Here is a 13,934-nt window from a genome sequence, read left to right on the forward strand (position 1 = left end):
AATTATCTCTTCAAAGAAAAGGGGTCTCTTTCAACTCAATGGCTCTCTAGTTCAGAACCTCAGAATCTGAATCCTTCCACAGTATTCAGCAAATGCAAGGTTTCTATCCTATAAAGATATTTTGTGCTGACAGGAACTAAGCTTTCAACTTTCAGAAGATGGGGGTGTAGATCTGTGTGCGTCTTTACTAGATTAAAGTCAAAGGTCTGACTTACAAACACAGGCTGCCTGAAAGGGTTCTGCTCTGTCCATCTGGAGGTTTCACACTTTGGACGGTTTTTCCAAGTTTCAGATTAATGCTCTGAAATAGGAGATTGCATGTGACCGAATAGCACCAATCCTGATCTCCCTCTCCTTTGGACCTCCACATTATACATTTAAAACAGAAGGTTTGGAAAGCCCAGGATTAGGAAATGTCACACAGTCATATGGAGTTGGACAGTTGAACAGGTCTATTTTAGTAACAAATGACCTGGCAATCATCCTTCTGCTGACAAGGAAATCACAGAAGACAGATTCACTTACTCTGCACAACCACAGGGTGGTTAAGGGTTTGCATACAGCAAGAGTGCCTCTTCTGAACGGGAAATAACTTTTTTCCTTCTCCCTTCACTAAACTCTTCATCCTCGGTATAGCTATGTTATCTGAGGGCATGTGGAATATCCCAGTGGTGTTCTAACACTAGGTATTTATTGACAGCTTTCCACCAGCCAGACACTGTGCTTGTCTCTGGCATTCCCAAAAATAATTACAGACTAAAGAGTTATTTCCCAAAAAAGAACGGAAACAAAGAAACAGGGAGTGTTGGGGGGCAACTTTTATATATCTCCCTGCAATACATGAAACAATGTAGCATCATACCAAAAGTTTTCTTGGACTAGCAGCATCAACACACGTGTAAATCAAAAACGCTAGGTATAAGGACTCTTTCCCACAAGCTAAGAAAAGGAAAAAACAAAAAACAAAAACCAACAATAACAAAACATTTTCTTGCTATGCTTTTCGGTGTTTGAGCTCATTTTCCATGGGCAAAATTTTTTAAAAATTCAGATTGGACAGGGAGATCATTAGACTACACTGTCTCCACTCTCTTCCAAACTAAAAAGACAGAAAAAATAAATAAATAAATAAACAAAAAAACAAAAACCCAAGGGGAATGTTAAGTTCCTGAAAAAAGTGTTTAGGTCCGGTAACAACCAAAGAAACATGAAATGAGAAGTTCTCAGCTGCTGAACTTAGCCTTCTTGGTCCTGGAGCGGTAAAGGGCACCCCAAGGGGTTTTAGGTCCACCCGGCTTCCCACCGGCACCGGCCCCGGGTGGGGGCGCTCCTTGTGGGCGCTGCGGAAAGAAGAGCTCGGGGGACTGAAAGGAAGGAGTCCCGGGCTAAAGCGGGTAGAGGTGGGAGTCCGGGAGCGCCGCGGCTTACCCATAAGCAAGCAGTTGACGTTGCGTTGGGAACCAACGGGGCCCACCTGGAAGACCCACGTGCCCAGCAGCTCAGGGTAGGTGCAGTTGGCAGGTGTATCGCCGTGTGCGGTACCGACGCCGCAGAGGACCAGGAGGAGGGCGGCCAGCAGTGAGCGGGGACAGGGACCCATGCTGGCGGGGCTCCGGAGGGGAAATGAAGAGACAGAAAGCGGACCGCCGGGAGTGAGGCGATCCGGACAGCGCGTGTCTTAAAATAACCAGAGCTGCCGGAAACCCGCGGCCGGCGGGGGCGGGGTCTGGGGCGCCGGGGGGGGGGGCGGGGCGCTCGGGAGCAGTCTCGCCCGCAGGTGAGGCCCCCGGAGTGCGCACTCTTCGGTACCTGGCTGCCGCTGGACCTTGAGCCCTGGGAGAAGCGAGGCACACGTTCTGTGACCATGGGACGTCTCAAAATAGGACTTAAGAGCCACAGTGACTTTGCTTCTTGAAAAGTAACTGGGCGGGGGGAGGGGTACGTGGAGAAAAAGAGGAATGTGTGCGGGCGGGAGGAGACCAAAATCACAAAGAGGTCCTCGGAGGGAGACTGAAGAAGGTAAGGCTAGGGATGCAGGAGGTAACAGACGGAAGGCGGGAAACATTCCCAGATAGGGAGAGATCTAGTAAGTGGGGTTTTCTTTTACTTGCTTTTCTTCTCCACTTAGTCCTCAACCAACTCAGTTTTTTTCCCCTTCCTCGGAAAAATTTTACTCGCTACCCCCAGTCACCCTAGCTGTTTGAGAACTGGTCTTCCTTCCGTTTTCCAACAAAACTTTCACAACCTTTTTTTTTTTCTTTTCTTTTTTCTTTTTTTTTTTTTTTTTTTTTTTTTTTTGCTTGGTTTTGTCTAGTTTCCTGTTAATGTTATTTATTACCCACAAGAGAATTCATTTGTAGTGCAAACTTGCAGTTTTTGAGTATTCGGGTTTTTCCCCCCTGCAAACTTTATAGGATTTGGTTAACAAAGAGGTTATCCTATTTGCACAAATACAAGCACACACATGCCCAAAAGATGTCAGATTGTGTGACTCAACCCCTTCTCTTCTAACGATGAAAAGCAGGAGGCTCAGAGAGAGGAAGTAACTTGGGCAGAGTGAGGAAGGAAGCTGGTGGGAGAAAGCTGCTCTTACCAGCAGGTTCCAGTGTGCCAGCCAGTCTGACTGCCAATTAATTATTAGGTAGCACTGTTTCCAAGTGCCTCTTTGCTTAGTTTAAATATCACCCTTTTCTGTGAGAGCTTCTCTGACTTTCCTGGCTGTTGGTGGAAGTTGGGGCTGCTTTTGCACACAAAACCCATTGTGCGTGTCAGGCCTTGTGTCAGCCCTTGTGTCAGCATCAAGGGCAAGTGATGAACAAAACAAACTTTTCTGTGTCCCTGCCCTGTAGGGCACAGGCATTTTGCCCTCATCACACTGGTTACAAGTAAATATGCACATTTAACACACGATTCGCCTTTGTCTCCCTAGATCCTAATGCAAAAACACTCAAACTTTCTTGGAGTGTTAAAATAAATACGGAAGTGAAGGGGCTCAAAGCAAGTCTTCTCAAAATGTGCCCCTTGTGCATGTGGACTGTTTTGAGCTGAAGGTAATTAAGACTACAAGGTCAAGAGAAGCATGTTTGCCCCTCAACTACCTAGAAGAATCTAAATGGGGATCTTTCTCAGAATGTGGGTTATTACCAGAGATAACTTTTTTTTTTAAACTCATCTGTGTTGTAGGGTAAACATCTAATTATCAAATACCTGCTCTTACTGCTGTGTGAATCCTACATCTGTCCTTTGAGGTGCCAGGCCCCGATCCCGTCCTTAGCACAGGCTGGCGTACATACCTCATTTCACCTTTCTGGCTTTGAAGTGCTCATGTATGTGGGGTTCCCGTACAGACAAAATCACATTTAATTTCCTCCTGTTAATCTGATCCATGTCAATTTAATTCTTAGCCCTGCCAGAACTTTTGAAGGGTAGAGGAAAATTTTCTTCTCCCTGATATTTACCTCGGTTTCTCAGCCTGAAAGCCGATTTCAGTTTGGCAAGAGGAGTCACTTTGGAAGCTCAGAAGTGTACATATTCTGTAATGCAGGCACAAACTGCGAAGGCAGGGCTGGGGCCTTTTAGATTTTATAGTCCTATACTTAAGATTCAAAGTTGACATCATGTAATTAAGCTAACACACTTAGAGATGTAGCACCGCCTTTCCAAGTCCCTGGGAAAGCAAGCTATTTGTTGTTAAAACATTAAAACTTTTACTAGGTTGTCAATATCAAAGAGTCGAAGAGTTCAACAGTCCCGTTGTAATTTTCTTTGATAGCTGTAATCAAAGTAGTATACCTAATTATGAAGAAAGTTTAAATAGTCTTTTATTTTTTTTAAATTTGAGAGAGCGCATACAAGCAGGGGGAAGGGCAGAGGGAGAAGGAGAAGCAGACTTCCCAGTGAGCAGGGAGCGGGACATGGCGCTTGATCACAGGGCCCAGGGATCATGACCTGAGCTGAAGGCAGGCACTCAATCAACTAAGCCACGCAGGTGCCCCTACATAGTCTTTATTCAATGAATGATAACTGAAAAGGGATTTTGCAGACCTTTTAGTCTAATGGGTTCATTTTAATATTGGAAAATGGAGATCCAGGGATCATAACTTGCTCAATGTCACATTGCCAGTTACTGAGATTCAAAAATAAGCCTCAGGTAACTTAATTTTTTTTTTTTAAAGATTTTATTTATTTATTTGACAGACAGAGATCACAGGTAGGCAGAGAGGCAGGCAGAGGGAGAGAGGGAAGCAGGCTCCCTGCTGAGCAGAGAGCCCGACTCGGGGCTTGATCGCAGGACCCTGGTATCATGACCTGAGCCAAAGGCAGCAGCTTAACCCACTGAGCCACTCAGGTGCCCCAGGTAACTTGATTTTAAATTTAGTTTATCTCCAGGGTGCCTGGGTAGCTCAGTGGGTTAAGCCTTTGCCTTCAGGTCATGATCTCAGGGTCCTGGGATCAAGCCCTGCATCAGGCTCTCTGTCTACTTGTGATTTCTCTCTCTGTCAAATAAATAAATAAAATCTTTTAAAAAATTAGTTTACTCCAATTATCTACTAATTCCCAAACTGTTCCCCCTCAAAATAAAATATTGCCCTGTCTCCATTAGCAGGGAGGAAAATCGGTGATTCTCAAACTGATGTGGCCCTAAGTTTTAATTTTTAACAAATATTTTATAGAGATCTTTATTACTCTGAAATGAAATGTATATATAAGCCAGTTATATACTTAATAAAAAAGAAAAATATGGCAAATTTTTATTCAATTTCTAATTCAAAGACATATTTCAGCATCTGGAAAACAGAATAAGATATTCAGATACTTTTTTTTGCCTCTATGCAAAATTACAGAATCAGGATAAAAATGACGGGTACCTTTTCTCTGAAAACAGAAATCATTTCAGCGAGTTAGAACACAAATATTAGGGTGTCTGGGTGGCTTAGTCGGTTAAGTATCAGACTCTTGATTTTGGCTCAGGTCATGATGTCAGGGTTGTGAGACTGAGCCCCATATCAGGCTCTGCACTGGGTATGGAGCCTGCTTAAGTAAGATTCTTTCTGTCTCTCCCTCTGCACCCTGCAAAAAAACAAAAAACAAAAACAAAACCAACAACAACAAAAACCCACAAATATCTCATCAGATATTCATCAGGTCATTCAACTACCATACCTAGGTGCTGATGCTAGATAACTCTTGGTCATGTCTCAATGCTAGATAGCTCTTGGTCAGGTGTCAATGCTGGATAAATCTTGGTCAGGTGTCAGTGCTAGAAAACTTGGTCAAGTCCCAGCAGAACAAAGTACAATCTCCTATTGATTTACCTGGGAGTTTCATTCCTGAAAATCTGGCATGTATTGAAATGATATGATACAAAACTGATTTTTTAAAAGACTTTGAAGGAGAGAAAGGGAAAGAGAGCACAAGTAGGGGAAGGGGCAGAGGGAGAAGGAGAAGCGAGATTCCCTGCCGAGCAAGGAGCTGTCACAGGGCTCAATCCCAAGACCCTGGGATCATGACCAAGCCAAAGGCAGATGCTTAACTGAGCTACCCAGGTGCCCCATAACCCAACTGATATTCTATGCAAACTAGAATTTGGTTCTCAGATTATTATAACAAGTAAGTTTCTAGAGAGGCTGCCTTGCTTAGAAGTAGTTCCCGAAGTGTGGTCCCAGAACCAATAGGACCAGCAGCAGCCACATCTTCTTGGAATTTGTAAAAACGCAAATTCCTGACCCTACCTCATAACCTACTGAATCAGGAAAATTCCGGGTAGGTCCCAGCAATCTGTGCTTTAACAATCCCCTTTCCAGAGTTGCTGATACAGCTATTGTTGCGAATCACTGGTTTAAACATTGGCAAGGACTCAAGTCACACTGCTTGAGAGGGAAGCCTGGCCTCTGCCTTTCACCAGATGTTTGATCTTGGAAGTTATTTTTACTTCTTTTTGTGCCTTGATTTTCTCATCTATAAAATGTACATAATTATGTTCCCTATCTGCCTCATCTGGTTTTGAGAAGACAAAATGAATAAATACAGATCTCTATGAAGATCTGACTGCATTTATTATTGTGTTTATTTCTGTTAGAAAACTTATCCCTCTTAATTAAAAATAGGCTCCAAATCTTGTTCTCTATTGTAATCCTAGCACCCTGAATAATTTCTGGCACACAATAAGTTCTCAAATATATGTTGAATGACTAGTACTATGATGGACATGAATGTACCTATATCTCATGGTAAAGAGCAAAAAGCGTCATGATTTCCAAGTTCCCTGCCTTGAGTGTAAGTTTGAAAGCCACTGTTCTGGAATGCATATTAAAATAATGAAAGATCTTAGAAGTAGAGAAATAGAGAAGAAAATACTTGACAGACCATTGTGGCACGTTATTTGGTTGCGTGTACACTTAGAAATAGAGAAATAGTACTCTTAGAAATAGAGAAGAAAAAACTTGACATATAGTTGTAGCATGTTACTTGGTTGCATGTACATCTCTGTCATTGGGAGTCATAATAATCATCTTAGTCATTTTATTTATGTAGGACTTTATACTGTACCAAGATAATTCACATATATTAGGTCATTTAATTATCACACAATTGTATGAGGAGGATATTATCTGAGACTCAGAGAATTTATTAGGGACCAACGCCCATGAAAGTGGAAGTTGAGAGGAAAGAGGAATAGGAGGGCAAAGCCTTGGATTTCATCCCGTGAAAGGAAGGAGGGAAAGAGGGTTGTGGAGAAAGAGACTCAGGAATACAACTCTGAGATCCCCAGCTAGCACGGCAGAGATGAGCTTGACGTGGGCAGACATGGCCAGGCCCTAGTACCTGAGCTGCATTTAGTTGTCTGCCTTGACTGGAAAGCTGAGGTGGTTCCTGAAGTCATTACAGGGGGAGGCTGTTGGCCAGCTGCCCTCTATGCAGGCTGTCTCTTAAAGAGACATGGAGCAATGCTGAGCCATGGCACCTACAGTGGGGACCTTTGTTTGGAAGTAGGGTTGACCCACAAGCTTAAAGGTCTTGTCGTGTCCTGTCATGTTCTGAGTATGGTTTCTGTCCTTCTGATCTCCTGGGCAGATGGCAGAATGCCCTCTTGTGTTACCCCATGTTCCTGTGTTTTATGATTCATTTCAATGATCTGTCTGCTTTTTCCACTAGGATCCACGTTCCTTGATAGCAGGACTCCATTATTTTTGTATGTCAAAGTTTTTGACAGAGCCTGGCCCATATTCACTCATTTATCCTCTTCATAAAATTTATGAAAGAAAGGGTGGATCCTATGCAGGAAGGAAGACATAAGAAGCAAGTAATTAGCTTTCTGTACATGAAAACAAGCTAATTAGAGCTTACCCTTGCTGAAATAAGAGGGTTTCTAGGAATGCTGCACAGGTTGGCTGATTGCACTATAAGGTTTCTCCCACTTTTTGTTCTTAGGACCCCTTTGCATTCTTAAAGATTATGAAGACTCCAAAGAACTTTTGTGTGTATGGGTTATATCGGCAATATTTACCCTAGCAGAAACGGATGTAAAAAGTACTGACTTACTGAATAGTAACAATAAAGTGAAAGTAACACAATTCTAAAAATATATAGCTATATTATCAAAAACATGAAAAAAAAAAAACCCAGGAAAGTAACATTGTTTTACCATTTTGCAAATTCCAACGCCTGGGTTAATGGAAAAGTGCTGGATTATCTGCTTCCACGTTGCATATGTTGGGATAAGTTGTTCTGGTTGGAGAATATGAAGAACACCCACCATCATATAGGTGTATAGTTGAAAAAAAGAACCTTACAGACTCCTAAAGAAGTCCCATGGATTCCCACAAGTTCTTGGAGCATGTGCTGAGAACTTCTTCACTAGAATAACTGCATACTCTGAGATGCTCTCAAACGTGCATGGCCTTGGTCGTGAGGTGGATAGAGATGGGCAGGATGTGTGGTTTTCCAACCACAAACACAACTGCAAGAACGGAGAAACTGCTTAAGCCATGTTCCCTAATGATTGGGGGTTACTTGTGTCATTTTTTTATAAGAGGGGTGGTAATATTCTAAGTTTACTCAGTTAAGATGTAAAAATTGGAGGAGAACATCCTTGCATTTGATGGAATATGAGCTGATGAAGTTAGAGAATTATTGTGCTCTGTTATTTGAATAAAACACTTTGTGTTTCTATTTGAATAGCTTATCATAACTTGCATAGTACAGTCACATGTTATGTAAATTTGATAGCAATCTTACATATCTCATTACTCCCACTCTACTGATAAGGAAAATGGGGTTTAGGAAACAGAAGTCACTTTTCTGTAGTCACGCTGCTCGTGGGTATAGATAGGTCTGATAACCAACCGAACACTTTTCTGCTTTCTGTTAGATTGCTGGAGTGTGATTTCAGAAGAGAAGCATGGTCTACTTATTGATGCCATCAGATATAAAATTAAAAGAAAGAAAGGTTCTACAAGTGAACCGAACAGAAGATGTATATGTTGAGGCAGCTATGGAACTGTAAGTTATGGAGAAAGTCTCTACCATTTGATCCTATTCTCACTTCACTATTCCTTCTGTGAAATAACACAAGTTTGGGAAATGAAATTTTTTTTAAAAGATTTTATTTATTTGACAGACAGAGATCACAAGTAGGCAGAAAGGCAGGCAGAGAGACATGGAAGCAGGCTCCCTGCTGAGCAGAGAGCCTGATGTGGGCCTTGATCCCAGGACCCTGGGATCATGACCTGAGCGGAAAGCAGAGGCTTTAAACCACTGAGCCACCCAGGTGCCCAGAAATGAAATTTTTAAGAAGCATTATTTTTACTGATAGACCAGACTAATCCTGTAGGTCACACAGAGTAAGAGCCAATTATGGATGTGTCCACTTTGTTCCCTTTCCACCAACATCACTCTGGTCCCATATGCCATCCTTTCTTGCTGAACAACCATGGTTAGCTTCTAATTTCATCCACTTTTTTCTTGAATGTAGTGTACAAGCCAGGAACCTAAGGGACATCTTTGACGCTTCCTTTTCACACACCTTCCTTCTGATCAGCCAGTATATCACACAGAGCCTACCCTCTGCACTGGTTTTTTAATAAATGTGAATCATATCAGGTTACTCCAAATATTGGAAAGCTGAATACTTCCTAATAGGTTACCTTTCTATCACCTTTGAATAAAATTCTATAGGAAAGATCTGCATGAACTGTCCCCTATCTCTTTGTTCTTCCAGTTGCTCACTGTACTGGGAACTGTCACCCTCTGTTTGATCCTCAGACGCTCTAGCTTTCTTCTCTCTTCCTTACCTTTGTACTCTGCTATCCTCTCTGCCTGAAATAACTTACCTCCTCACATGACGGCTCATTCTCACCATTGATGACATTGTCACTGATAAGTATTTCGCCTTCTCAGGAAGGCCTTCTTTACCCCTGCTACCTGAAGCTGCCTTCTCCAGCTCTTCAGTTTTATTACTACATTTATTTCTAGGTAACACCTAAAATTGCTAAAAACTGCCTGTAATTATTGAATATTCTTGTTTATTATGCTTCTCCCCTCCTCAAACATAAGCTCCATGAGGCGTGGGACTTCTCTGTCTTGTTCGCCATGGTATTTCCAACATGTGGTAGGTGCTCTGAACTTAAAAAAAATAAAACTGCCAGTGTTTTACCAGCAAAGACAGGCTTATTCGGGAATAGCAGAGAACTGCAATCCAGGCAAGCAAGCTGTGGCAGAAGCATAGGCAGGGCAGCAGTGCAAAGGAGATAAACGCTCTTTTATAGAGGAAAGGGGGAAGTTAGAGAGGTTGTTGGAAACACAAAGTCCACTGCAGTAAACTGGGAGTTGCAAGTACAGTGCCTTCTATTTAACTTAATATACTTGTGTGCGTTAGTTTGGAAGTTGACCCTGCACGGCTCCACAACTGTTTGGTTTGCTCTTCTGAAGTGAAGTTACGAACACATGCTGGGCAATAGGAATGCTAACCCATGTCTCAGCATTTTATTTCAAAGGTTCATATTTTGATTTGAATTCCCTTTTTTGTATATGTTATCAATGACAAGGAAACATGAAATCAACCAAGGTGAATTCTAAAATAGCAAAACTGTATAGCTTTTGCATGAAGAGCATTATTCAGGTTTCAAGGTCCAGACTGTCCAGGATGACAGGTTTCAAGGTGAAGACTGTCCATTACTCCAAATAGAGAAAGACATCCTTTTTCTAAGAATCAGATAACTTACTCAAGTGATGATATGAGAACATTTAAAGTATTTCATTTTAGTAAGTCGAAAATAAATTGACATTATTTATCATGACTTTTTATTATTTAAGTTGACATAATCAAACTGATTTATGCATTCCTCCCTTTAAACATTTAGTACCCTTAGAATTTAAATAAATAAATAAATAAATATATATATATATATATATATATATATATATATATAATTAAATATATAAATAACTTTAGTGTGGGTACAATTAAGGTAACAACTAACGCTGAGGAAAAATGACCTCAAATTTATGATCATTTCTATTTGTTCTGTAGGGGCAGAAAACTTCTCTGTTCTTCCTTTCTAGGTTCTTTGGATAGTTTAATAATTAAATTGATATAACACAGATTGACAGGAGAAAGAGAAACAAAAGTTTCCTAACATGTGTGCCTACTGTTCACATAGGAGAGACCCCATGAGACTGGACACCTGATTCCTGGGCCTGTAATGAATGCATAAGCAGAATTATAGTTCTATTAGTTGCATTATTAACTTAGCTCCACATTTGTTTGGTTCCCTACTTAATTATACTTTACACACCTCTTATCGTTAAATTTGCCTTATTCACTCCTACCCCGTGTTTACCCACTGATTGTAGAAACTTAATAGGAACCCTGCAGTAACATTTCTTTTGGAAATTAATGGACATACCTGATGTACCAGTTTCCAAAAGGCACCTCACTGTCCGAAAGAATGCATACCTCCAGATTGTTTCAAGCCCCCCATTCTCCTAAAGTTTTCAAGAAGCCCTTCACCCTCTTCTCCTGTATTTACTTCCTTTGCAAATTTATAAGCTGTCCCTAGGCTCAACAGGACAAGACCTGTCCTCAACAGGACAAGAAGCCCCTGCCTTCTCATTGGGCTGTCCTTCTGATAATAAAGCTTTCTTTGCTTTGAAACAGGTGTTTCAGACATCAGCTTACTGCCCATTGGATGCATAGACAAGTTTGAGTCTGATAACACCAGGAAAACTGAGTACCTCTCCAAAATGGCCAAAGCCATCACCTTAAATACCATCTTCAGCTAAAGACAAAAGATATTCACGATGGGAAGTCAGTGATAGGAGGTTACCAGGAAAAGCACAGTAAACACGAGTAAGATTGTAATGGAGATTTAAGTCCCTGCCATCTCCATTTATAACAGTTTCTAGAGATTTAGAGTCATCCCCATCTTCCTGGTGCAAATGGAGATTTCCCTTGTTAACTTCTCTTCTAACTTCCACTGGGTTTTCAGAACTTTACCTTTATCTGCTGTTTCTTAAAAATGGCCAGCTTGAAATAATCGATAGGCCAAAGAGGCATATTTTTGGGGAGGTATAATTTGTTCTCCTTCAGTTGCTACTGCTGATTTTTGTTTCTTATATTTAACCATATTTATCATATTATGTAATGAAATAGAAAATTCAATAAATTTTGTTTAAAATTACACCAAGTACATTTTGCTATTGTGCTACAAAGTTTCTTCCCCACTTCCACCCCTTTTCCTTTTCCTTCTTGTCCTCACCCTGCCGGGCAAGGTAATCTGTGTTTACTTCCTGGTGAGCCTGCTCCCAGATCTTTTACTAAACTTACCAGCCATTTACAAACCTGCATAAGAAGCAGAGCCCATGATTATAAAGCCACAGATTCTAGATCCTGAATGCCATGGTTTAAATCCTGGCACCACCTTTTACTATCTTGTGTGACTTTCGGGAAGCTACCTTTTCTGACTCAGTTTTTACCTTAATAAAATTGAGATCATAGTAGTATCTACATCACACGGTTGTAGTGAAGTTTTGAATGAGTGAAAATGTGAAATGCTTTTAATAATGCTGTCACAGAATAAGCACTATAGAAGTGCTAGGTGAGTATGGATTTTGCGGTTTATTTTTATGACACAGAAGCAGACTGGATATATTTCTCCTCCATCCGATTTCATTTTTTAATAAAAATCTTTTATTCTTGAGGCCTGAGTTGGTCTCTGGTCTGGGTATGGAGACTGCTTAAGAGTCTCTCTCCTCCCCGTCCCCTACCTGCTTGCACGTGTGCATGCCTGCTCTCAAAAAATGTTTTTCATTCCTAAAAATGAACTACAGAAATCTCTCCACTTCAAGAAATTGAGTTTGTTTAAGAAAAATGGAGGCATGGTACCTAAGGCATATAACAAACCAATGTAACTGTTATTTAATGGGCAGTTGGGTTTTTTCTAGGTATTTTAGCATTATTACCTTTTTACCATTGCAAAATATGCTGCAGTAAGAATTTTTGAACATAAATCCTTCCTATAGCTGCCTTACTTTCTTCGTTCTTTCCTTCTTTTCCTTTTCTTTCTTTTTTTTTCTTTAGCTGCTTTTATTTCTGTACGAAAGTGACAGCAACTCATTGCTGGGTCAAATAGATACTGCAGCACTGAGTATCCAGGAGAGCCCTAGCATATAGGACTTCTCCCAGTGTCGCCAGTTAGACTCCAAGACCTGACCTTTACTGCCCGTCTGTTTGTACCCACTGATCCTGTCACATTTTCCCTTAATCTCTTCTTTGTAGCTTATTTCTTAACTCAAGCAAAAGACCTGTGAGCCATCCCCTGATGGAAACCAGCAAGACCACCCCGCAAGCAATCATGACTACTCTGAGGAAGAGCTCTGGAGGCCCTGATCACCCGGGGCAGTTTGTGCTCAACCCCCAACTCACACCTGCTCTGCAGGTCCCTGGAGTGACTCATGGAGTGCCCAGCACTTACCTTTATCTCATTATAATCCTAAAATCTCTACCCAGGAGGAGCACAAGCCTCATTTACATAATATACAATTCAGGTACAGGCATGTTTCCTTAAGATGCTTGCACCACTGATGTCTGCCTCTGTATGTGATGACCAGGCTTCCTGTTCTAAATATCCATCCTACTCCTAAATAAAAGGAACCCATTCACAGGGAATCTTGGCTTTTGAAGTTATTCCTTGTGATCTCCTTACCTGCTACAGATAACCTTTGCTTTGTGTGACAGTCCCACCTACCATAGTTTCTGTGACTCACTAAGGAGCAAACTCAAGTTCATTCAGTGACACCAGCAACGTAGAGAATCATCCCCTCTCCCGGGCCTGGCCTGCTCCTTGCAAACCTCCTCTCCCCCCAGAGTTATAAATCTTTTAAATTGTTTTAAATGTAAATATTTTAAGCTGTTTTAAATTGGTTTAAGTACTTAAAGTAATTATTATTTAATTTTAACTGTGTATTTCTGAAACACACCTAAGGTGTGTTTTTGTATATTGTGTGATATAGGAGTTCAGTTGTCTTTTCATTCAGGCAACGGTACCAACGCTTTATTAAATCTTATTCCCTCTAAATTTAAACACCGAATTTTAGTATGGTCAATTCCCATAAACAATAGAATGCTTTGTTTCATTTTGTCTTACCGATTGACTTTAAAACAAGTTTGATCCTTATTCTTCGTTTTCATATTTTCAGCTTTCTCGGGCATTTTCCCTCCTCCATAATGAATTTTAAGAGCACTTTATTTGTTTTAACATTTTTTGCCACCTTCAAAATTGTATGTTTTGCAACCCATCACCTTTGGTTTACTTGTTTGTTTGTTTTCTTAATGGAGCATTCAATGGATATTATTTTATTTTTTAGGTTTTTATTTTAATTCCAGTTAGTTAACATATAGTGTTATATTAGTTTCAGGTGCTCAATATCATGAT

At 40.8% G+C, this 13,934-nt stretch overlaps 1 protein-coding gene and 1 long non-coding RNA gene across 4 annotated transcripts in view; one reads left to right on the plus strand and one right to left on the minus strand.

Annotated features, from left to right (window-relative positions):
- CTSC (cathepsin C) overlaps positions 1 to 1,691 on the minus strand; it is a 35,493-nt gene extending 33,802 nt beyond the window's left edge. The window contains exon 1 of one of the 2 annotated variants that reach the window (XM_004763558.3): positions 1,429 to 1,689. In XM_004763558.3, coding sequence (XP_004763615.1) covers positions 1,429 to 1,600 — 172 coding nt within the window. In that variant the 5' untranslated portion in view covers positions 1,601 to 1,689. Of the gene's footprint in view, positions 1 to 1,428 lie in introns of both variants that reach the window. The other variant, XM_004763561.3, reaches the window with a different exon arrangement.
- Positions 1,692 to 1,770: 79 nt separating this feature from the next.
- LOC106006935 lies at positions 1,771 to 13,359 on the plus strand. Of its 2 annotated transcripts, none has more exons than XR_001181296.2 (3): positions 1,771 to 2,019; positions 8,372 to 8,502; positions 12,779 to 13,359. It is a non-coding gene; the product is annotated as an uncharacterized LOC106006935 (long non-coding RNA). The 2 variants fall into 2 exon arrangements; XR_006604221.1 differs by having other exon boundaries at positions 1,771 to 1,918.
- The last annotated feature ends 575 nt before the right edge of the window (positions 13,360 to 13,934 follow it).

Source organism: Mustela putorius, unplaced genomic scaffold, assembly GCF_011764305.1.
Source record: "Mustela putorius furo isolate JIRA1106 unplaced genomic scaffold, ASM1176430v1.1 tig00003987_pilon_pilon_pilon, whole genome shotgun sequence".
In the NCBI taxonomy this organism is placed as follows: domain Eukaryota; kingdom Metazoa; phylum Chordata; class Mammalia; order Carnivora; family Mustelidae; genus Mustela; species Mustela putorius.